General features: G+C 45.3%; 1 protein-coding gene across 1 annotated transcript in view; it reads left to right on the top strand.

The window, feature by feature from the left end:
- The window catches only part of NUP107 (nucleoporin 107), a gene marked incomplete in the record, with an annotated part of 1,716,438 nt that overhangs the window by 181,826 nt on the left and 1,508,642 nt on the right, over positions 1-25,970 (top strand). Inside the window, 1 exon segment of the mRNA XM_044088020.1 lies at positions 16,607-16,655. Coding sequence (XP_043943955.1) covers positions 16,607-16,655 — 49 coding nt within the window.

The following is a 25,970-nucleotide window of genomic DNA, read 5'->3' as shown; positions in this document are numbered from 1 at the left end:
GATACACAGTCAGCAAAGAGAAATCCATGCTAACACCATCTCAGAAAATAACTTTCCTGGGTGCCAACTTGGACACAAACACCCAGATGGCCTATCTTACGCCAGAAAAACAGGGGCAACTAACTCAGTACTTCAAAATACTAGCAAATTGTACCAGGCTAACTGCAAGGAAAATCCTGCAGGCTCTGGGCTTCATGTCATCTTGCATTCTTCTAATCCCATGTGCAAAGTTGCATATGAGGAAACTTCAATGGTACCTAAAAAACCTATGGTCTCAACACAGCCACAGTTTGGAAACAATAATTCCAATAATCCCATGTTTGCAAAAGGAATTTCTATGGTGGGCCCAAGCATGCCAAACAAACACAGGTCTACCATTCTGCAAGCCTCAAGCAAATCAAGTCATCACAACAGACGCCTCAGACTACGCCTGGGGGGCACACATGACAGACAGGTGCATTCAGGGCAAATGGTCCCAAAAGGAAAAGCACCTTCACATCAATCAAAAGGAAATGCTAGCAGTGATAAATGCAATTACAGCTTTCAAGGACCTCCTGCATCCAGGGCAATTATTGATAAGAACAGACAACCCCACAGTAATGTGGTACATAAACAAACCAGGAGGAACACATTCATACCCCCTGTGCGGGCTAACCATGTTACTTTGGAACTTGGCTCTGGAATGGCAAATCGAACTTCAAGCACAGTACCTACCAGGATTGGAAAACACGCTGGCAGACAATCTAAGCAGAAATATGACAGACCCACACGAATGGAAGTTGCATCCTCAAGTGTTTACAAAGATAATCCAAGCGTGGGGAAGGCCAGACATAGATCTCTTTGCCTCCCACAGGAATCATCAATTGACAAAGTTCTGCTCAAGGACCTTCCATCCAAAGGCCTGGAGAGTGGACACCCTTTCTTTCAGTTGGGCAGCACGGACAGTTTACGCCTTCCCACCTTTGCCTCTTCTGCCCAAGGTGCTCTTGAAAGCAAGAGCAGACAGACCGAAGATGATACTGATTGCTCCAGACTGGCCAAGACAACACTGGTACCCACTCCTGAGGAGCCTAACACATACTCCTCCCTGGACCCTACCTCTAATGCCTCTTCTACTGACTCAGCACAGCTACAAAACTCTTCACAGTCAGCTGAAAACACTCAATCTGGCTGCATGGAAAATTCCTTAACACCACAACAGACCCTACTCTCCAAAGAGGTGCAGGATGTCATTTTGGAGGCCAGAAGGCCATCTACTAGAAAGGCTTACTTCGCAAAATGTAAACGGTTTTGCGCTTGGAATGAGAAAAAAGGCCAGGATCCTAGAAAACTGAATTTGCCTCAGATATTACAGTATCTAGCTGAGCTGTTGAACAGTGGACTTTCATTTTCCTCCATCAAAATTCATGCCTCAGCCATTTCTGCAGAATACAACACTGATCCACCCTTATTCTCTCACCCACCCTTAAGACAGTTCCTCAGAGGGGCTAAGAATATAAGACCTCCAAGGAAACAACCAATACCAGCCTGGGATCTTAATTACATTCTAGAAAAATTAACATTGCCTCCCTTTGAACCAGCTGCCTCAGCAGATTTGCAATATTTGTCCTGGAAAACAGCTTTCCTTCTGGCCATTACCTCAGCTCGTAGGGTTTCGGAACTACAAGCCCTCATGGCTGTGCAGCCCTTTCTCATCTTCCATCAGGACAGGGTTTCCCTACGAACCAACCCGTCATTTATGCCTAAGGTAGTATCCAGGGTAGCTTTAAATCAGGCCATACACTTACCTACCTTTTACCCCAATCCTCAAAACAAAGGGGAAAGGCTGCTACATTCCTTAGACATCTACGTTACTATTTGGACAGAACGAAGCCTTTCAGGAAATCAGAACAACTCTTTGTGTCCTATGCTGTAGGAGCTCAAGGGAAGCCAATTTCCAAACAGACAATTTCAAAATGGTTAGGCCACTGCATACGGTTTTGTTGCTCCTTTCATGGCAAATCTGTTCCTACAGGCATCAGATCCCACTCCACAAGGGCCACAGCTACCTCTACAGCCTTCCTCAGAGGAGTCCCTACCAAAGATATTTTGGAGGCAGCCACTTGGAGTTCTGTGCATACCTTCACAAAACACTACCACCTGCCTTTATACTCCAAAACTAGAGCAGGCTTTGCCACTGCTGTGTTGCAGGGCATTCTGGCTCCTCCCAGTTCCACCTTGTGCCTACCACCCTGTGCGTAGCTTTGGGATTCTACCCATCTGTAATTACTGCAGCTGTATGCACGATGAACATAGTACAGTTTTGTACCTATCATAAATGTAGATGTTCGAGTGCTAATACAGCTGCAGTACAGGTTTCCCTCCCTCCTTCCCCTCTTGGTAAAGGCCTAGTGGCCAACACCTCCTCATACAACCTGATTGGGTTATCCTTCAATGGTGTATTTGCTTGCAACTACTGATTTTTGATTATATTACATTGCATGATTATATATATAATTTATGTATTGCCTTCCTTCTGGGGGCACCTGACATCTGGAGCAAGAAAGACTGAAGAAAATGGCGTCGGCTGTGTCTTATATACCCCTGTCGCACTGACGTCAGGAAAGAAAGCGACAACAACAGTCACCTAGACTTTGGAATTCGGCCGACCGAGGACCCGCCTGACGGCAGAGAACCCATCTGTAATTACTGCAGCTGTATTAGCACTCGAACATCTACATTTATGGTAGGTACAAAACTGTACTGTATGTGGTACATAAGCAAGGGGGCACTCACTCCTACCCCCTATGCAGACAAGCCATGACCTTGTGGAACACAGCTCTAAACTATCAAGTTCATCTGCGAGCACAATTCCTGCCAGGAGAGAAAAACACACTGGCAGACGACTTAAGCAGAAACATCATCGATCCCCACGAATGGAAATTGAATCCACAGATATTCAGAATGATAATACAGAAATGGTGGAGCCCCAACATAGATCTGTTTGCATCCCCAATGAACTGCCAGCTACAGAAATTCTGCACAAGGAGTTACCATCCACAAGCATGGAAAGTGGATGCCCTCTCATTCAGCTGAAAAAAAACTACAAGTTGTACGCTTTCCCACCACTACCTCTCCTTCCAAAGGTACTCATAGAAGCCAGGCAAGAAGAGCCAAAGATGATCCTGATTGCACCAGACTGGCCACGCCAGCAATGGTACCCAATCTTAAAGAACTTAGCACAAGAACCACCCTGGATTTTGCCTCAAATTCCACATCTGCTGACTCAGCACAACAATCAGGTACTTCACAGTCAGCTAAAGACCATAAACCTAGCTGCATGGAAAATTCCTTAGTCAAGCAAGCAATGCCTCTCTCCAAAGCTGTTATGGATGTCATTTTGGAGGCCAGAAGGCCTAGTACCAGGAAAGCCTATTCGGATAAATGGAAGAGATTCTGTGCCTGGAACCAGGCTCACAGCCTTGACCCTCTTGTCCCAAACATTCCTCAGATTCTACAATATTTAACTGAGATGCTGGACAAAGGCCTCTCCTTTTCATCCATCAAGATCCACGCCTCTGCCAGCTCTGCTCATTACAACACGGATCCACCAATTTTCTCTAATCCTTTGCTAAAACAGTACCTCAGAGGGGCTAAAAACATAAGACCGCCCCATAGAGCACCTACTCCCAACTTGGGACCTCAACTTTGTTTTGGAAACATTAACTTTACCTCCTTTTGAGACAGCTAGCACAGCAGAATTAAAATATATCTCTTGGAAAACTGCTCTGCTCCTGGCAATAACATCAGCACGAAGAGTTTCAGAATAATAGCACTAATGGCAGTGGAACCTTTCCTCATTTTCCACCAGGACAGGGTGTCTTTAAGAACTAATCCTACATTTATGCCAAAGGTGGTTTCAAGTGTGGCTCTAAACCAAACTATTCACCTGCCAACTTTTTATCCAAAACCACAGAATAAAGGGGAGAGACTACTGCATTCTTTGCACATTCACAGGCAGTTACGCTTCTACTTGGACAAAACCAAAGCTTTCAGAAAATCTGAGCAATAACTGGTAGCATATGCTGCAGGAGCACAGGGAAAAGCCATTTCAAAACAGACTATTTCAAAATGGATAGGACATTGTATAGGTTTCTGCTACGCACACCATGGGAAACCTATACCTAGCAGCATTAGATCTCACTCCACCAGGGCAACAGCCACTTCAACTGCGTACCTCAGAGGAGTGCCTGCCAAGGATATTTTGGAAACAGCAACATGGAGCTCTGTGCATACCTTCACCAAGCATTACCATCTGCCTTTATACTCTAAATCCAGAGCTGGCTTCGCCACTGCTCTGCTGCAGGGCCTTATAGCCACACCTAATGCCTTATAGAACCAGCCACCCTACCTCAGCTTCGGGATTCCACCCAAGTGTAATGACTGCAGCAGTGTAACACGAACATAGTACAGTTTTGTACCTACCATAAATGTAGATGTTCGAGTGTATACACTGCTGCAGTCTAGGTTACCCTCCCTCCTTCCCCTCTTACTTGCTGGTACGTACCTATGTCTTCTACCCTTTACTACCTATGGGGAGTATTTGCTGGTAACTGAAAGTTGTTGTTTGCTTTTCTTGTATATGTTTTATTAGAAATTTGAATTGCCTACCTATTTGGGGGCACCTGAGATCTGGGGCAAGAAAAACTGAAGAAAATGGCATCGTCTGCATCTTATATACCCCTGTCGCACTGACGTCAGGGAGGAGGCGACAGTAACAGACGCCGGACCAAGACTTTGGAACTCAGGCCGACTGGGGAACCGCCTGACGGCAGGATAACCCAAGTGTAATGACTGCAGCAGTGTATACACTCTAACATCTACATTTATGGTAGGTACAAAACTGTACTTTCTGTTCTGTGCTGGTGTTTGTTCTATGTGGAGTCAGTGCACTCTTCCATGGGTGCACCTGGTGCTCAGTTTCTTCCTGCATAACACAACTGCACTGAAGATGAAAGACTGTCCTAGTTTGACTGTTGATGTGCATATTCATGTCTCTTTGTATTGCATGTCTCCTGGTAGACTGGCCTTCTATTTATGATTAAATTCCTATCCCGTGACTGTTAAGCATAGGGATGTAGTTGGAAGGTTAAATAAAAACAAAAAGTTACTCTGATATTTAGACATGTATATCCGCGGTGGTGGTGCTGCGGTAGCGTTGTCACTTCACAGTAAGACGCTGTCCGGTTCGATTCTCAGCTAGAACGTCTTCTCCGTGGAGACATACGTGAATGGGCGTACCTTCGTTGAAGGTTGTGCGTCAGGGCTGGCAACTCAGCACGTAAAAATCAACTGCCAATCATTAGCGGACCAGAGTTCCGCTGTGGTGACCCCTAACTGGGAAAAGCCGAAAGACGGAACAACATAGAGCAAGAGATACTTAATGTAAACATTGTGCGTAAAGTTAATGACTAGTTAGAGGTTTGAGACTCCCAGCACTGAATTTGCCATAAATTAACTGTAAAACATGAAGCATTACTTCACAGATTCTCAGTCAAAAATGTATTTAATTTACATAGGTTCATAGGTTTATACTAGGCTATCTGCCGTAAGGCATTTATAAGCCTAGCCCAAATTTTTGTGGCTTACGCCACCCCTTATATGAAAAAATACTGTGCCCATTAGTTTGTTGTGCCTCTGTCCAGCAGTGACACAGAGATGATTCCCGGGGTAAACATACGATCTCCCATCCACAGGTCAAGATTTCTCTTTTGGGGTCTCTCCAATTGCTGCAGATGTCGGGTGAGATGCATCCCGAATGGGGCATTGTACTCGATCATTGGTCTGATAAGTGAAGAGTACAGGGGAACAATGACCTCACTAGATCTGGATGTGAATCCCTTCATGATCAGGTGGGCAATGTAGAAGGTCTTTCTAACCACTTTAGCAACGTGAGTGTCAAAAGAAAGGCCACTGTCAACCTGGGTCCCCAGGTCCCTGATAACCTCTTCTGTGTTTAGTGGATTGCCACCTATATGGTAGCTTGGGGTTAACTTGTTTTTCCCGAAGGGTATGACTATACATTTTTTGCCGTTTAACTTCAGGCCATGGCTCTGGCACCAGCTATCTGTTTCCGTGAGTCCCTTCTGAAGGATATCCGTGTCCGATGCACTTTCCACTATGGCGCCCAGTTTGCAGTCGTCTGCAAACTTTGTCAGCCAAAGTCCTCCCATGTTGGCCTGTACTTCTGAGAAGTAGATGCCGAACACTAGGGGGCCAAGGACTGAGCCCTGTGGGACACCACTTGTGACCGGCTTGGAGTCTGACATAGTGCCAACAACTCTAACCCTGTGAGTTCTGTCCTTAAGCCAGTTTGCAACCCATCTTGTGACATATGGGTTTACATTTAAGCTGGTAAGTTTTTCTACAATACCCGAGTGGGGTATTGTGTCGAAAGCCTTTGCAAGGTCAAGGTAGGCTGTATGGACTGCCTTTCCCTCATCAATGGCCTTGGTGACTGTTTCGAAGAAGTCGACCAAGTTCAAAAGGCATGATCTTCCCTTGACGAAGCCAAACTGGGTCGGGTTCAATGTCTGCAAGTCCCCTATATCTTTGTTTATGAGCTCCATTATGATCCTCTCCATAGCTTTGCAGACTAGACTTGTTAAACTTATGGGGCGGTAATTACCAGGGTCCGTAGAGGCACCGCCTTTGTGGAGTGGGACCACAGTTGCCATACGCCACTCCTTGGGCACGTATCCTGTGGTAAGGCTGAGATTAAACAGCTGCCTTATGTGCGGGTTTAATTCCTCATTTAGCTCGTGTAGCACACAGCCGGGGACACCATATGGTCCCATTGATGCTGTGTTTTTAGCTTTAGAGAGAGCAGCTTTCACCTGCGCATTTGAGATGTCTGGGAGGCTACACTCCGCTGGGATAGTTATCTCTCCTTTAGGGGGGGAGAGGGGGGTGAAGTTTGCTGAAGTTTGAAGTTGGTTGCTTTATTTCTTATTTGATAATCTGGTTGGTGATTTGGTCCACTGACCCTTTTCAGCCATGACTTGAGCCAGAAGACAATCGAGCGTGCATATAAATCTCTCGCATTTATATATCAGTAACAGGAACCTGATCAGTTAACAAGAATTGAATAAAAGTAGCACTGTAAAAATCTGTTTGACCTAACTACAGCATAACTGTAGTATAGCCCAAACAAATGTGCTAGCAATAAAAATAATGCAGAAAAAATATGAATAAGGTTTCAGATTGCTACAAAGTAACTAGGCGAATCACATTTTTATTGTACAAAGAGGTGGCTGTTGATATAGTTAGGAGTACTGAATCCATATTGTTCAATATTGTGACCTAACAGACTGATGTAACACCTCAAAATTAATTACTGTTAATAAAATGAAGAAATAGAAAGTCACCCTGTGTTGCTAAAATATTTGTAGTATAAACAAATGTTCAGGAAGCTTAAGTTCGAATTCTGAGGGTTTTAACTTATTTCTGATACCAGCTGATAGATGATTCCAGGTGACAATATCCTTGATACTGAGGTATTTTTATTTCTTTTTATAGTGCCAAAGGATATCTTCAGGGTAAGAGCCTCTTAGGCTAATCTTAAAAGCTAGAGAAGTCTATTTATAAGACTAATTTATATGGCACTGAGGGACAATTTTCTAGATGTAGTTGTTTGAAATAAATGTTGAATTTAGCAATGAGGTCTTAACTGTAGTTGGTAACGACTTAACTTTTTGAAGGAAGAAACGTTGGTAGTCTTTGATTTTTGTAATGGAAGTTAAACCAGAAAATTGTAATGTGAAGTTGTTAAAATCTCGCCGTTTATTTTCACTGATGGGTTTGGAGCCGATCCTCTGCTCCGACACGGCCGATAGCAAAGCTCAAGGTTTGCCAGTAGCTCGAGACCAAGACCTTATCCCACAATGCACTGCTGGAATTACCTCCAATCTTTACTGTGGCAAGAGAGATCTCTGTGATCCAGTTAGCTCGGATCATTTTTGATAAATCGCAAGTTTTAAAAAAATGTTTTCTACGCTTTTTGAGAGATTCTTCTTATTTAGTGTGTGTGTGTGTGTGTGTGTGTGTGTGTGTGTGTGTGTGTGTGTGTGTGTGTGTGTGTGTGTGTGTGTGTGTGTGTTTCTTGTTAAAAATAATAATAGTTTACAGTAGGATAGATTGTAGAGATAGTGCCCTGTTTGACTTAGTTTTTCGTAGTGTTGGGCCCTTTCTTAGCCCTATTAAGTTTTACAATTTTTACTTGTTATTAGTATATTGTTTAGTGTGGGCTTAGTTAGCCCTGCATTTAACCTTTACAGGTTAATTTTGTGATGTGTCTCTTTATAATATGTCAAATGAGAGAGAAAAGTCTCACCCTAAATCGGGGTTTAAGAAATGTCCAGATTGTGGACAGAAAATGTCTGTCACGGATGGACATGTCCAATGTGTTTACTGTCTGGGGGCTAAACACCTCCAAGACTCCTGCAGTATTTGCCACTCTTTTTCATCTAGGGTTCTTTTAGAGAGGAGGAGAAAACTCTTAGATAGGGGGTTGCTGCAGCATACTTTCTCTGAGGCGTTGGGTAGCCAGGAAGGTGCCAGCACTTCTTCTAAATCTTCAAAATTTTCTGATTCTAAACAAACCAAGAAGGCAAAGAGATCAGAGGGTAACGGGGTTAATCGGTTCCACAGTCCTCAGAACCATATCCCTTTGGTTTGGAGCCAGTTTCCAGTCTTGGAGCCAGTCTTTGAGGTTCCCTCATCTCCTCTGCTACAGTCAGCACCTTCGGTGCATTCCTCGAAGTCTTCGGTCAGCCTCTCTGATATGGATCAGCTAGTGCAGAAGCTTCTACGGGTATCAGGACTTGCTAAATTTTTGTCAGCCCCGACCACTTTGTCAGAGCCGAAGACCATTGAACCGGACTTGACTACTTCTCCTCTGAGCCGTACTGGACTCTGAGCCGAAGGAGCCCAAACTGATAGTTGTCGAACCTATAGAACCAAGACCCGCACCAGTGTTATCGGTTACATATACTCGGACGTTCTCTGCGCTGACCGAGTACGCTAGGAGCTGATACTCTCCTGCCGGGTCCAGGGAGTATAGTCGGACCGATATGTCGGTGCCGACTCTTCCTCTCTGGGCTTCGGCTCGGATGAGCTCGGCTCCTACCTCAGGCTCAGAGCCCATGGTTTCGGTGCTGGAGGATCGGACAGTCCCTCCGGATCAGTCTACCCCTTATCGTCGGAGCCATGGTGCTTTCGATGCCATGAGGAGAGTCCTGTCTCTTAAGACATCGTCGGCATCAGTTTGGGCTTCCTTCTCCCCTCAAGCTCCTGTGTCCGCTTCTACTGGTCCCCCTAAGCGTAGAGAACCCCGAGCCTCAAGTGGCCCCACAGGGCGTCCCCTGCTCTTCCGAGACCTCCGCAGATCTCCCCACCGAGGAGGTACCTAGGAAGACACTGTGCAAGAGGAGGCACTTAGACTCCCCACAGGAGTCTTTGACATCTGACACGGACTTGGATGAGTCAGAAGGGTCCCCTCAATCTCCCTCTGAGGATATCTCCTTTGCGGCGATATTAAGTGAACCTTAGAGGGGCGATTGGCAGTCCAAAACTCCTACTGAGGACGGGTCAGTGCTCTTGAAGGCTTTTGGGTCTCAACCTTCCACTTCTTGGATGTCTCATCTTGGATCATGGAGCTGATCTCTCGTAAGGCGTGGGAGTGACCGGAGGCCATGGAACCTGTCCCTCGGAAACTGAATAAGTTCATCTCTGCCCCAGTGGACAAAGCTTTTTTGACCAAAGGAGTGCCTGTTTATGCCATGGTAGTAGCTGCAGCCACCAAAAAGGAAGTGTCTGAAACATCTGCATCTATCCATCCTCCTAACAGAGATTCTAGGATCATGGATAGATATGGGAAACGCATGTTTAGTTCAGCGACTTTTTCTCTGCGATCGCTAAACTATTTATCCCATTTTACGAGACTGCAAAGAGATGATCTGAAAAAGCTAGGAGATACTCTCCAGGGTACGGTAGCTGCAGGGGTTGCCGACAAAGTCAACACACAGCTCGCTACCCTAAACTTGGTTGTAAACTCGTCCATGCATCTCATATCTTATGTAGCTGATGGTTTGAGTAGAGCCACTAGTTCAGGCATTGCTCTGCAGAGACAAGCCTGGATGCGTCTCTGTTCCTTTGCGGAACCCATTAAGTCTTCCGTTATCAACACCCCATTTGATGGTTTGTCACTGTTTGGGCCTAAAGTAAAGGAAACTTTAACCAGGTGTGAGCAGGAGGGTAAGACCCTATCTGCCGTTGGAGTCAGTTTTTCTACCCCTACTCGGCCCTACCCCAAGGGCCCTAGGGGAGGGAAAATGTGGTTCCGAAAAGCACAGAGAGCCTTTCAGAACACGCGTGGAGAAACCCCCTCTAGAGGCAGAGGAGGGGGGGGGTTATAACTGAAGACGCCGCCCACTCGGCAAAGGGGGTCCGCAGCAACAGGGTGACGGAGACCAGTTCTGTGGTCAGCCCTACCAGTGCTCCTGAAAGGGGGCCTGGCTGTTCGGCTCTGGAGGCAGTTGGGGGTCGCTTGTCTTTGTACTCAGAAGCCTGGCTAAACATAGCATCAGATACTTGGGTACAAAGCATCATTTCCAGAGGATTTTTCATACCGTTCTCTTCCCCTCCTACTCCTGTAATCAGAATCCCAGATGTGCCACCCAGTCTCTGGGAACAAGCAATTGTAGAGGTCCAAAAATTGCTAGTAAAAAGAGAGTCATCCAACCAGTCCCAGCAGACCAAGTTTGATTCGGAACTTACTCAAGATTCTTTTTGGTACCAAAGAAAACAGGGGACTGGAGACCTATCTTGGACCTCTGCAGACTCAACCAATTTGTAAAGAAAGAGAAGTTCCGAATGGTCACGCTTCAGTCCATTCTTCCCTTCCTAGGGAAAGGCGATTGGATGTGCACCATAAATCTCACATAAAGATGAACAGATGCTCCAGGGGTCACCTGCGTTTCCGGCTGGGAGGCAGTCATTACCAGTTTCGAGCCCTGCCCTTTGGTCTCACTACAGCCCCCAGGGTGTTCACCAACTGCATGGCAGTGGTCACTGCTCACCTGAGACGTCTAGGATTCCAGGTGTTTCCATACCTAGACGATTGGCTCCTCACTGCTACCACCAGGCATCAATTGACTCAGGCAACACAATATACTCTGACACTCTACCATCAATTAGGCATTACAGTCAACTTCAAAAAGTCTGCCTTATTGCCATCGCAGCATACCATTTTTATAGGAGCAGAGTTAGATACCTCAACCACCACTCTGTCTGCCAATCAAAAGAGTCTCACTTCTTCGCCAACGCATCATGTCACTGGTGTCAAAGAACAAAGCTACAGCAGCAGAGGTCTTGAAGGTACTAGGTTTGATGGCAGCAGCAATCCTGGCTGTACCACTCGCAAGGATGCATATGCAAATCCTTCAGTGGCTCCTGTTTGCTCAGTGGTCCTACCAAAAGCTACTGATGCACTACATGATTCTCATCACAGATTCTTGCAAGAGAGACGTTCACTGGTGGCTGACGTCTCTTCATGTTACAATCGGAAGAACCTTTGTTCCCCCACCCCCACCGCAGTAGCCACTGTGACCACGAACGCTTCCCTGATTGGGTGGGGGGGGGGGCATTTTCAGGGAAAGACTGCCCAAGGCACATGGACGGATCAAGAGTCACATCTGCATATCAGTGTTCTGGAGTTGAGAGTGGTACGTCTGGCATTGCAGTACTTTCAGGACTCTTTCTCTAGGGACAATTGCAATTCAGACGGGCAACATGTCAGTGAATCTGGTACTTGAACAAGCAAGGCAGAACCAAGTCTTACCCCCTTTGTCGAGAAGCACTCTGGGTATGGCAAGCAGGGCAATACTGTTGCCTCACGAGTGATCTCTCAGCCAACGAGTTGCGGATCTGATTTTCCGCAATGGGGGCCAGCCTTGCTGCAACCTCTTTGCCAGTCACATCAATACTAAATGCAGAAGCTACTTTGCCCTAATACCACCTCCGGGACATTCCCCAAGAGACGCACTTGTACATGATTGGCCTCCGGGTTTCCTATATGCATTTCCACCTATTCCATTGATACCCAAGGTTTTACAGAAAGCAAAGTCGCTGGGAAGGACAGTTATCCTCCTAGCTCCCTACTGGCCTCGACAGATTCGGTTCCCCTTCCTTCACCATCATCTACTGGAGGATCCATGGATCCTGGACCCAGTTCCGGACCTTCTGACACACCCGTCAGGGTACCTCCATCCTTCACTGCAGTCCCTAAAACTGACTGCTTGGCTAATCCACTTCCCCTAATTGCCAGGCTTCATTCGCTCTCGGATGATGCAAGACAAATCCTTTTGTCTTCTCACAAGCCATCCACCAGGAAACTATACCGCAGTAAGTGGAACAGGTTCTCAATTTGGGCCAATATACAGAAAATCGACCCTTTCCGAGCTCCTCTGTCGTCCATTTTAGAATTTTTGACAAAGATTTTTAAAGGAGGAGCAGCAGCTGCCACAGTTAAGTCCAGTTAGCCGCCATATCAAATTTCCACCTTGGATTCGATGGGTTGAATGTTATGAGCCATAAGTTATCTAAGGCTTTTCTTAAAGGTGCCTTTCACATGAGACCTCCTGTCAAAATTCCTTATTCTCCCTGGAATTTGAATTTTATGTTGTCTCAAATTATCCCCCCCCCCCCCCCTTCGAACCAGCATCTTCTTGTGATCTCAAATATTTGTCCTGGAAGACTATATTTCTGGTAGCCATTACTTCTGCCCGCAGAGTGTCAGAACTTCAAGCATTATCTGTTAGGTCTCCTTACATGATTTTCCATGCTGATAGAGTATCTCTCGGAACAAACCCCTCCTTTTTGCCTAAAGTCTGTTCTGAATCCAATATCAATCAGGTCATTGAGCTGCCAGTCTTTAACAAATTGGAATACATGCTGCACAAACTTGATGTACACAGACAGCTCAGATTTTATCTTGACAGAACTAAGGATATTAGAAAATCAGATCAACATTTTGTATCCTTTTCGAAGGCCAGAAAAGGTAATCCAGTGGCTAAAACAACTTTAAATGGTTATCAGATTGTATATCCTTTGTTTATGCGAATGCAAGCATGCCATTGACACACAAACCTAAGGCTCATTCTACCAGAGCCGTTTCTACGTCTTCTGCCTTTCAAGCTTAATTGCCCCTTGACAATATTTGTGCTGCAGCCACTTAGTCTAAGCCTCATACCTTTATCACCCATTACAAAGTCGATAAGGCTTCCAGGGACAAGTCTTCTTTTGGTTCCACGGTACTGAAAAACGTACTTCCATGAGCCACCCAAGATTGAGGGTGCTAGGGGCGCTACCCATCAGTGAGAATAAACGGCGAGATTTAACAACTTCACATAAGGAAGTTATGTACTTACCATAACTTTCCATGTGAGTTGTTTATCTCGCCTTTATTCTCACGTCCCTCCCTCTTTCCTCCTCCTGCCTGACAGTTGACTTTGAGGCTAGTACCATCCTGATTATTCAATACTAGTACTTCCCCATCGGGAAGTGCTTCCTTGTAGAAATAAATGGGTATATATACTCGCAGCAAACAAGATCTGAGGTAATTCCAGCAGTGCATTGTGGGATAAAGGGCTTGGTCTCGAGCTACTGGCAAACCTTGAGCTTTGCTATCGGCCGTGTCGGAGCCGAGGATCGGCTCTGAACCCATCAGTGAGAATAAAGGCGAGATAAACAACTCACATGGAACATTATGGTAAGTATATAACTTCTTTTTCAGTGTAGTCTGCTAGGTTAGTGTTAAAATGAAATACTGTAGTTTGGGTTTTAAGTTTTGCACTAGTAGCTGTTGTAGCCTTTAAAGGTAAGGATAGTTGTGTTTTAAAACTTTATATCTTAATTGCATGAGAACTTTATCCACTGACTTTTGTACCTTGAGAGCAGGTTAATTTGTAGGCTTAAAATAAGTGGTAAACAGCATCTCTATTCAGTTTGTTGGATATATAAAGAGCACAAAGAAGGTTTTACTTTCATATTTTGCCATAAGCTGCTAGTTTTTAATTTAGTACTATGGCTTGGTGAGGCATATCTGGATCATTTTTTACTGTAGTACATATTTTGGTAGTATTAAGCAGAATCAGGTAAAACTATAACCTGTTTTATAGGTTGATTTAATAATCTGACAAAAGAATTATCAAAGTTAATTGGTTTCCTTCAAGAAAGATGATGATCTGCCAATTATTTGCAGGATGGGTCTGCATTTTAAATGATTAGTATGACTTAACTGAATAGTGATGCTACAGAAGCTGGGTAGTATATAGCACATGAATCATCTAGACAAGTGCTGTGCTTTCATTTAGTGGGGTTGAATGGATGGGTTCAGTTTGATTTGAGATATTTTTGGAAGCCTACAGTTCTTTTAAACTGTGCTTTGAGTACTGTCTGGTTAATACTGACAAGTGTGGAAATGCTTTTGGAATAATACAGGAAAGCTTTGTTATAACTATTTCACTGCATCAACCACACCTGTAGTTGCTATTAAACAAGTCCTCTAAAAAAACTACCACCACCTCATCCATGAGCCCTGATAACATAACGAGGTTGTCTGATTATCAGCGTCAACTATGGTTTGTCTTAAACGTTTACTTACCTCTGCACTGATTACATTTCTGTAGCTTGGAAAACTGCTATTTATTGCTGTTAAACATGGGTGGTCCAAACTTGGATCTTGGCAAGTATAGACCCATTAGTCTCACTAGCCTCATATGTCAAACTATAGATTTGTTTTACCTCAGACTTTATTAAACTTGATGTTTAAAATCTGTTAAATGTGGACCTCTCTATCAAGTCAACTTTGTCAAAGGCATGTAATGCCACAAGTTTACCAGACGTGTAGCTGTTAAGTTGTACTTGCTGTCTGTCTGGACTTGGCCAAGGTCTTGCAACTATTCCCCATGCAGGTATTATTGACAGACTTTTAAGTCTGAGTATAAATCCTTGTTATACAGTGGATAGCTAATATAGTTAGAGGCGTAAGTGCCTGTTCTGAAATTTAAAAAAAAAACTGTTTCCATTTCCTAATTTGATATATGTTTCTCAAACGTTCAAGACAGCATTGCTGGCCTGGGATTATCAAAGCTTGCTGACTACTGCAAATTGGTGTTTATTTGTACCTTGACTGACTTACAGTTACTCCAGCATGATTAACAATTGATACAAAGACTGTGATATCAAGTTAAACATTAAAGAGTAGTATAATTAATTTTGGTAACCAAAACATTTCTACATCATATGTAGGTGACATGCCCCTCGATTCAGATACTGTTGTCAGGAATCTAAGCAGTTAACTAGGACCAGTGGTAAATCAAACACCCATTCTAGAGGCGTGACAGACAGCTAACTCAACATATTCTCCATTTTTTTAATGGACTGAACTTATCAAGCAAAGTGTTTCCCTAGCAACCTTTAAAAATCAGTCTGGATGACTGGATGGGTGATCCCAAATTTTCACAATGGGATATTTTGAGAAAGTGTACTTAAACGGACATTATTAGTTCTCCACAATATTGGATGTTGTGGCTGAGCTTCTCTATAGTCTTTGAAGCTTAGTTAATATCCATGAACCTGTATCTTTTGACCATTATGTCTCCATTGTAGTCATGAAATCCTATCTGTCTCTTAATTTCCAAGGGCATCTAATCTATTTCCCGATGCAGGAGGTAACTTTTTGAAATATGGTTTATTAGTTAGGCTTGTAAGGTTTGTAGACTTGCATAGTATTTACCAATGAATCATAAAAAAATCCCACTGTAGAGTGTTTATTACCCCACCAGCCATCCCTCCGTGTGTAGGCATTCCTTTTCAGTGAATAGAGGAGTGTTTTTGTAAGCTGGACAAATATACTTGGTCTCTAGTGTAAATATTCAGAGCATAGGAGTCAAACGGAGTGTGCAAGAGCTGGCTTTGTTCTCCTTTCCTGGCATGTAATGTCTTGAAGGGTGCTAGAAAGGATGCTTGGTTTCCTGATCATGAGAGCTAAAGATTTAATGAAGTTAGGGATAACAGAAGAGGAAGTTGCAACAGTTACCCACTGCAAACATAAGTCTTACAGATAATTTAAGGTGAACATATTTCTTATTTTTCAGTTGAGTATGGCATATAATAGATGCACCTTAGGACAAAATTACTCTGTGTAATAAATGCCACAGAATGGAACTTTTTTTTTTTTATTTTTTACTTCCCATGTTACCTTATTGCCCTTTGCTTTTTTTTTTTTTTTTACTCTGCTTTTGATGTATGCTAATGCTTTGTTATTTTTTGAAGTTACTTTCCAGTAGTACATGTATTAGTACCTGGTGAGTATACTTTTTTTTTTTGGTGAATTGAAAAGACTGTACATGCTTAGTGTTCTATTTAGTATGGCTTGTGTTATGCAATTAAGGCCACCCATGTACATGTAGTATGTCGCTTAAGCTGAATTCAGCTATTTTTTTTCACTTTAAAAGGAATCTGTACATATTAAACTTGATACAAATGCATTTTTAATTTGTTTTAGGGACAGGATTCAATCTGCTTTGGGAGAAGAATCTATGTTCGAAGTTGCTGTAAGTTTGAAGCAGATTTTTCCTTAGTGTTGAAGTTCACTTGATTGATGCTTGCTCATTACTTTACCTCTCTTAGCATGTGAAGTCCACTAAAGTAGTTTATTACACTGAATACAGTCCACTGTTTATCTTGTATATTGTATTTCTAATTGTTAATTTAATTTGCTGGCAGCTTTTCTGGAGCAGCTGGATGTGAAAGTTAAATTTACTCGAGTGAGGGGAAAAAAACTTTTTTTTGTGACCAATAACTGTCATTTTGCAGAAGCTAACCTTTCACTAATACTTGGCATTGTGGTCCTGTATCCACACAGATGATAATGTTGTTGGTCTCTCCAGTGTGCTATTCAGTGACATTCTAATTCTTGTAATATTTGATCTGAAGTAGGAGAATTCATTTTTCAGCAACCTGTGGGTATGGATCCGATATCGGATCCGAACCGGCATGGTTTATCCAGCTATGGATCCGAGCTCCTAGCTCCTCCCCTCACTCATAATGCCCTGCTCTCCCTACATGACCTCAGATCTAGTTTGCCGCGCATGGTAAAGGCTGGGTCGTCAGAGCTCCAAAAGCTAAGTTATAGTATTCTTTATTAAAGGGTTTTAAAATTTTTAAAACTTTAAATTTGAGTGAAAGTTATAGATGTTCTTCATCTCACATTGCTGCAGTCCTTACACTTGGGTAGTCCGCTGTCCTCGGTCGGCCCGAATATCAAAGTATAAGGCTGACGTCTGTCAAGGCGCATTTGACTGACATCAGGACGTCAGGGTACAAATGCGCATGACCGACGTCATATCCTCAGTCTTTTTTGCCGCATGGTCCGATGCAGAAGCAGTATTGCAAGTGCCGGTTGGCGTTCTGAAATTTTTCGATTTCGGAGTTTCAGACCGAGTCAAAGTTGGCTAAGTACCCGTTGGGAATATTTTAGTTTTTCTTGCCTCAGTGGTTTACGGATGTCAGAAAAAGTGAATAATTGTATTTCTTGTGGGAAACAGATACCGCATAGAGACTATCATACTTTGTGTATTCCTTGTTTAGGGCCTGAGCACGACGTTATTGGGTGTCGCTCTTGTGCTAGATTCAATAAGCGCACTATAAAGAGGAGATTAGATTGTGCCAGGTTAGTCTTCGGGAAGCGGTGCAATTATAAAATGCCGTCGGATGCTCCGCCCGCTTCTTCGAAGAAGCGCAAGGACAAAGCAGTTAAGCCTAGGCTAGAAGAACCGTCCGTACCGGACGCCGGTTCTTTAGAGGTGTCGGTGGAGCCGGTGGTTCCACTGGAGGTTTCTTTGGGATCCCAGGGAGAGACTTTGTTATTGCAGGATGTGGCCTCTCAGGAGGCAGGTCAGGGTAATGGGGCTTCTCAGGTTACTATACTCCCCTCCCTGCCTAGGGTGGTTAGGCCCTCTCCTTCTGTTTCCAAGGCTTCTCCTAGAGGCAGGCCAGGTTTAGCTTCAGTTGGTGTTACCCCTAGTTCTTCTGGAACTGTGCCCAAGAAGCATATGCTTAAAATGGCAGAAGATTTGATTACTTTGATTAGGGGTTCTTTGCCCCCTCCTGATAAGAGACCTAGGGTGGAGCCTGAGCTAGGGAGTTTTGAGCAGGCTTCGGATGTTTCAGAGTCTTCGGCTGAAGACTTGCAGGAGTACTCTCCTTATTCTGATTCTGATGTGGATGATTCTACTCATTCTGCTTCTCCTCCTGAGGATTTTTCTTTTTCAGAAACTCTTCATTCCATGGGGGAGCATTTTAAGTGGGAAGGTCAGGACTTCTCTGATTCCAGGAAAAGGCTTAGGGAATTTTGTTTTACCCCAGCATAGGCCTTTGGCTATACCTCCTGTTTTGGATGTAGTGGAAGATGTTTTTACAGAGGCTTCTCTTAATCCTGATTCTTTGCCTCCTGCTCCTGTTAAACCGGATAGGTATTACAGGGTGCCTGAAGCTCATAAGTATCTTTTAAGAGTCCTAGGGCAGACCCAGAAACTGTTAGCCAGGGGCCTAAAGGTGTTAAGGCTTCTGTTGTCAAGAATCCGGTTCCTGCAGATAAAGAGGCCAGGGCCTTGGATAGATGGGGAAAGAAAGTTTATACTTCTTCCACTCTAGCTATGAGGGCTTTGAATTGCCAGTTTCACATGTTGAAATACCAAAACTATCTCCTTTCACAATTGAAGTCTAAGGTTGATGCTCTGGCGGAAGGTATTGATTGTAAAGAGTTACAAGATTTAGTACATGTTTCTGAACAGGTGGGTAAGCATTCTTTGCAATGTGGTTTTGATGCTGTACAGGCCTCGTCTAGGGTGGCTGCCACTGGGTCAGTTCTTCGCAGGCACGCCTGGCTGAGGGATCAAAATTTATCTGACCATGTTAAAACAAGGATTTTAGATGCTCCTTTACAATCTGATGTGTTGTTTGGTTCTCCTGTTGAGGCAGTTTTAAAGAAAATGGAAGACAAGGCTAAGTCTATGCAGACTGTTAAAGATTTTTTGCAGGTTCAGCCTCCAAAGTTTAGTAGACATTGGCCTACTAAAGGGTGGGCGTATCCTTCTTATGATTCCCAGTCTAGGGGTAGATCTAGGCGTGGTAGGGGCAGAGCTCAGGGCTCTTTCAGGCCTAGAACAGGGAGTTCTCCTGCACAGTCTTCAGGTGAGGGCAGGGGTCAGTCCTTTCGTAAACAGACCCAATGACCTACCTTTTCAGCTGCCAGAGCCTTCTCGTCTGGCAGCACCTTTGGGAGGAAGGTTGGCACTTTTCAAAGAAAATTGGAGTTTAATTACCCAAGACAGATGGGTATTGGATATCATACACCACGGTTACAGGTTTTATTTCCATACCTTGCCTCCTTTCAGAGGCATGCCAGACGTTCCTCCTCAACAAAGAATAGAGGCTCACAAGCAAATTTCTCTGTTACTTCAACTAGGGGCCATACAGCCGGTCCCTATGCCAGAAGTGGGCCTAGGATTTTATTCTCGCCTGTTCCTAGTACCAAAGAAGGGGAACACGTGGAGACCAATTTTGGATTTATCTATCCTCAACACTTATCTGGACATTCCCAAGTTCAAAATGTTGACGTTACAACAGCTTTTACCTCTGCTGGGCAAAGATCTTTGGATGGTAACTTTGGATCTCAAGGAGGCTTACCTTCATGTTCCTATCAGACTAAGTTGCAGGAAGTATCTGCGTTTTCGAGCTGGGACTTCTCACTATCAGTTCTCTGCATTGCCCTTTGGCTTATCTACTGCGCCCAGAGTGTTCACGAAAGTTCTGGCTCCAGTGATAGCTTTCTTCAGGCTAAAAGGAATACAGATCTATCCTTATTTGGACGATTGCCTGATTCTGGCTCAGGGAAGGGAAGAACTTCTTCATCATTTGGAATATGTGATAGCAGTGCTAAGATGCCTGGGGTATTCTGTGAACGAAATAAAGTCCAGTCTAGTACCCTCTCAGAACATGTGCTTTCTGGGTGTAAGACTGAATACAGCATCCCAGATGGCCTTTTTGACCCCGGACAAACAAAAGAATCTTTCCCTTTACTTCCATCAACTATCTCATCAGTCCGGGCTGACTGCAAGGACAGTCCTTCAAGCCTTAGGGTTCATGGCATCTTGTATTCTGGTGCTTCCCAATGCCAAACTGCATATGAGGAAGCTGCAATGGTATCTCAAAAATGTATGGACACAGCACTGCCAGGATCTGGACACTGTCATTCAAATAATACCTTGCATTCAAAAGGAATTTTTGTGGTGGGCTCAGGAATGTCACCTAAACAAGGGACTCTCTGTGACCCGGCCAGAGGCGAATCAAATTTTAACGACAGATGCCTCAGACAAAGCTTGGGGAGCTCATCTAAATGGAAAGTGGATACAAGACAAGTGGCTTGCCAGACTACAACATCTACATATCAACCTGAAGGAGATGTTAGCAGTCCAGTTTGCATTAATAGCTTTCAAGGATTTACTTCTTCCAGGGCAGGTGTTGATTCTAACAGACAACACAACTGTCATGTGGTACATCAACAAGCAAGGGGGAACACATTCTTATCCTCTATGCAGGCAAGCAATGATTTTGTGGGAGACTGCTCTCAGTTTACAGCTCAATCTTCAGGCAAGGTTTCTGCCGGAGCACAGAACTCCTTAGCAGATGTGTTGAGCAGGCAATTATGGATCCCCACGAGTGGAAATTGGATCCTCATGTATTTCAGAAATTGACAGTGTCATGGGGAACTCCAGACATAGATCTGTTCGCTTCTCCACTAAACCATCAGCTGCCAAAGTTTTGCACGAAAAGGTTTCATCCCACAGCTTGGAAAGTGGATGCTCTTTCTTTCAATTGGAGCAGTCTTCATGTGTATGCCTTTCCACCTCTGCCTCTCCTCCCAAAGGTACTTCTAAAGGTCAGACAGGACAAGCCAAGGATGATTTTAATAGCTCCAGATTGGCCTCGACAGCACTGGTACCCATTACTGAGAAGTCTGGTACGGAAGCCTCCATGGCCTTTGCCTTGATTCCACACCTGTTGTCCCAGGAGGACAGTCATTTGCTCAATGTCAAACTTCACTCTCTTCACCTAACAGCCTGGCATATTCTGTTTTGAACCATAGAGGGTCTCAACTTCCACAACAAGTTTTGAATGTGATTTTGGAAGCTAGAAGGCCTAGTACAAGGAAAGTGTACGCAGATAAATGGAAGAGATTTTTATTTTGGAGTGCAGCAAAGGATTTTGATGTTTCTGAGCCTAATTTAAGTGTGGCTCTTCAATATCTTACTGAGTTACTGGACAAAGGTTTGTCCTTCTCTTCTATTAAGGTTCATGCTGCAGCAATTTCAGCTCACTATGACTGTGACCCACCATTGTTTTCTCATCCTTTGTTCAAGCAATTTCTTAGAGGGGCAAATAATATAAGACCCCCACGTAGAGCTCCTACTCCTGCTTGGGATCTCAATTTTGTGTTGGAGAAACTCACTCTACAACCTTTTGAGCCTGCAGCTACTACTGAGTTGAAATATTTATCATGGAAGACTGCCTGTTTGTTGGCCATTACCTCTGCAAGAAGGGTTTCTGAATTACAGGCCCTTATGGCGGTTGAGCCTTTCTTAATTTTCCATAAGGATAGGGTATCTTTACGTACTAATCCTTCCTTTATGCCTAAAGTGGTTTCTAGTGTGGCTTTAAACCAAACTATTCATTTGCCTACTTTTTATGCAAATCCCCAAAATAAAGGGGAAAAGATTTTGCACACTTTAGATGTACACAGGCAGTTGCGATATTATTTGGACAGAACTAAAGGGTTCAGGCAGTCTCAGCAGTTATTTGTTTCTTTTGCTTTGAGTTCTCAGGGCAAGCCTGTGTCAAAACAAAGTATTTCTAAGTGGATTGGGTTTTGCATTGCTTTCTGTTATTCCCATCATGGCAAGGAGATTCCAGCTGGGATTAGGCCTCATTCCACTAGGGCTACTGCCACTTGACAGCTTTTTGAGGGGTGGCAACCAAGGATATTTTGGAGGCAGCTACTTGGAGTTCAGTGCATACTTTCTCTAGGCATTATCACCTACCACTTTACTCTAAATCCAGGGCTGGTTTTGCCACTGCTGTTTTGCAGGGCATTTTGGCAGCTCCTGCTTCCTTATAGTTTGGCCATCCTCCCTTACCTCTGCTTTGGGATTCTACCCAAGTGTAAGGACTGCAGCAATGTGAGATGAAGAACATAGTACAGTTTTGTACCTACCATAAATGTAGATGTTCGAAGATCCACATTGCTGCAGTCCAATTTACCCTCCCTCCTTCCCCTCTGTAGTTAGAGGTGGTTCTGTGGGTTGGGTTGTAAATATTGTGTATATTGTATATATTGTACATATAATTTGTGCAAGGGTGGTTGGTTGTTTGTTTGCTGTCTTTTGGTTTTGACCTTTATTTTTAGGGTCTTCTGACATCTGGGGCAAGAAAAGACTGAGGATATGACGTCGGTCATGCGCATTTGTACCCTGACGTCCTGATGTCAGTCAAATGCGCCTTGACCGACGTCAGCCTTATACTTTGATATTCGGGCCGACCGAGGACAGCGGACTACCCAAGTGTAAGGACTGCAGCAATGTGGATCTTCGAACATCTACATTTATGGTAGGTACAAAACTGTACTTTTTCCCTTCTGTTTATATCTTTTTTGGGTTAATTTAATATAGTTTTTACCCTCCCCTCGCTGGTTCGTAGTTTGTGTGTGTGTGTTTTTTTTTTTTTGGGGCCTTTGTGTGAGTATTTTAGTTTATTGTTACTATTTTAAAAAAAAAAAAAAATAATAAAAAATAGTGATGTCTGAGGCCCCAAAGGCTGTTTTTTCAAAGTGCTCCGAGTGTGGCCATAAGCTTTCCCCTGCTGATGGCCACACTCGGTGCGTTCGATGCCTTGGGGTTGAACACCTCACTTCAGGGTGTTCAATCTGTGCAGGGTTCAACCCCAGGGCATTGAAGGAGCGGAGGTCGAAGCTGGTCTTGGCGGGACTCTTGCCCCGGACTCGGCTTTGGCCCCCGCCCCCTTGGTGGTCACTGCTTCGGCAGTCCCTGCCTTGCCTGCTCCCCCTCCTCCACCCGGGATTCAAACTCCCGCCAAAGGGTAGGAGGAGAGGGAAGCCAGGAAAAAGGACCGGAGAGAGAAGCACCACAAGGCGGGCGAGACCTCCGTTCGGCCCGCCTAACGGCTTATCCCCCGGTTTCTCTGGCTGCTGGCTCTCCCCCCTCCTCGGCTCCGGTCCCCGTGCTTTTCACTGGAGCCTGAGGATAAGGAGACCCGACCTCCTTCGAGGCGGCACTCAAGGCCTACCTCGGTAGCCTTGTCGAGGTCTACTTACAGCCTCTCCGATGCTGATCTGGACCGGATGATGCGAAGGTTCATCCAGGCCCAGATGCAGATGGGGGGAGCTCGACCCCCTTTTTTAAGCCCATTGCTCCTTCTCCGACCCGCTACCCGGGTTAGGAGCGCTCAGAGCCGGGCAGCCTCGGTGCCGCAGGTGAGTCGGCGCCGACAGTACTGGGTACTTCGGATCCGACCCTGCCCTCGAGTCTGTCGGATACGACCTCTCGGAGCCTTGGCCCGAGCTTCGGATCCGAGGGACTCAGTGTGCCTTCGGCGCCGTCCTTGTCTGAGCGCACTGGTCCCTCTGATCCGAGGGGCTCGGCACCGGCTCCGATCCGCTCATCGGATCTGAGGGGGAGCCGACTTTCAGATCCTATTGTCGAGGCTGGCTCCCCCTCGGCCTTTGATGTAGTGGAGAGGGCTCTGTTGAGGGCATCCGGACCCCCGGCCCTTGCTTCGGCTCCGTCCCCCACTCCATCTGCTCTGGGCCAGGCTTCCATCACCCGGCCACTGGGACAGCCCGCTTCACTGCCCCAAGCAGTTCCTGTGGTTCTGGACATTACTGGTGAGAGCTCCTCGGACAGCCACCCCGAGGAAGCACCTCGCAAGCATTCGTGTAAAAGGAGGCAGACTCCCCCGAGTCTTTGACCGAAGACACTGACTTGGAGGAAGGAGAAGGCTCCCCAAGATCACCCCCTGAGGATGTCTCCTTCGGAGACATCATGGAAATGTTACGGATCAGAGTTGGGTGGTCTGCCCCAAAGTCTTCCTCGGACGAGTCAGTGTTCTTGGAGGCATTTGAAGCGGGCCCGTCTACCTCTTGGGTGTCCCCTCCTGCCGACCCCCTGGTGGACCTTATTACCACCAGGGCGTGGAAGGACCCGGACACCGTGGAGCCAATCCCTAAGAGGCCCGACAGGATCCTTAGCCCCCCTGCTGACCGTGCCCACTGGAGCAAGGGACCCCCGGTAGATGCCATGTTGTTGGCAGCAGCCACTAAGAGGGAACTCGCCCAAGAGAGTCCCTCAGTCCATCCCCCAAGCAAGGAGTCTCGGATGATGGACCGTTTGGGGAAACTAATCTTTAGTTCAGCGACCTTCTCAGTGAGGGCGCTCAACTATTTGGCACACGTCATTAGGATGCAGCTCGATCTTATCAAGGAATACGCTGTATCCCCCCCAGAGTCCATATCGGAGGAGGACAAGCTTATGCACTCCACCCGTATGGCCACTCTTCGTTCTGTGACTAACACCTCTATGCGGTTACTTTCCCACGCTACCGAGGGAGCCGCTAGAGCTGCGGGAGCGGGCCTAGTCACAAGACGGCAGGCCTGGCTCTGCCACTGCGATTTTATGGAGCCCTTCAAGGCGTCATTCACGAACGCCCCCTTTGACGGTTCTGCCCTTTTTGGCAAGACGGTTTGCGATACCTTGGTTCAGAGCGAGAAGGACGGGAAGACGCTGTCTGCCATCGGACTCCGCTTCTCTGTGCCCCCGACGTCCTACTCTAGGAACCAAAAGGTTAACCTCCTTTACGCTTATGATACTTAACTTTACCTAACAAAGCTTATGTTCCTTCAGAATAACTACTCTGTAATATAATGTTATGTTCCTTCTGAATAACTACTCTGTAATGTAAATCACATTACTGTCTCAGCTTATTTACTTCACACTAATCCTCATTAGATTGTATTGTTTTGAATGCTGCTTGAATTTTGAGCTTAAATGTTTTATCTACTACTCTTGTATAATTATTATTAGCAATCTTTTGTTTGTATCTAATTTGTCTGTGTTGGAGCTTTTCTCCCCAGGACTCCATTGAAAACTGGTTATTTTTGGCCCAATGGACTATCCTGGTAAACCAACTGCAAATAAATAAAATAAATAAATAAATAAAAAGGGCCAGAAGAAGATGTGGTTCCGGAAGTCACAGCATTCCCAACCCGCTCCGGACAACCAGTCCTTCCGCGGCAGAGGAGGACAGGGAGGACGCCGCCCTAGGGGCAGAGGGGCTCCCAGGAACTTTGGGTCCAGAGAACCCTTCTCTGAATGGCCCACGCAGCAACCCTGAGGGGTTGCCCGACTGCTCCACTCTGGAGGCTGTCGGGGGACATTTCTCGGAGCACCTAGCGGCATGGGAGTCTATTACATCGGACCGCTGGGTACACCGGATTATATCCAGAGGTTACAAGATCCCCTTTCTTCATGTCCCAAAGTTAGAAATCCTCCCCGATGTTCCACCCGATCAGAGGGAGGCTGCTTCAGCAGAAATTGGCCATCTGCTGAGAAAGAGCCATCCAGCCCGTCCCCCCAGACCAGATCGGATCAGGGTTCTACTCCAGGTTCTTTTTAGTGCCAAAAAAGACGGGGGACCTAAGACCCATTCTAGACCTGTCCCTGTTGAACCTGTCAGTTCCCAAAGAGAAGTTCCGGATGGTCACTTTGCAGTCCATCCTCCCCCTTCTAGGGGAGAAT

The sequence above is a fragment of the Protopterus annectens genome, chromosome 11.part0 (assembly GCF_019279795.1).
Source record: "Protopterus annectens isolate FY-2018-M chromosome 11.part0, PAN1.0, whole genome shotgun sequence".
NCBI classification, from domain to species: domain Eukaryota; kingdom Metazoa; phylum Chordata; order Ceratodontiformes; family Protopteridae; genus Protopterus; species Protopterus annectens.
This window is presented reverse-complemented; position numbering and strand designations above follow the sequence as displayed.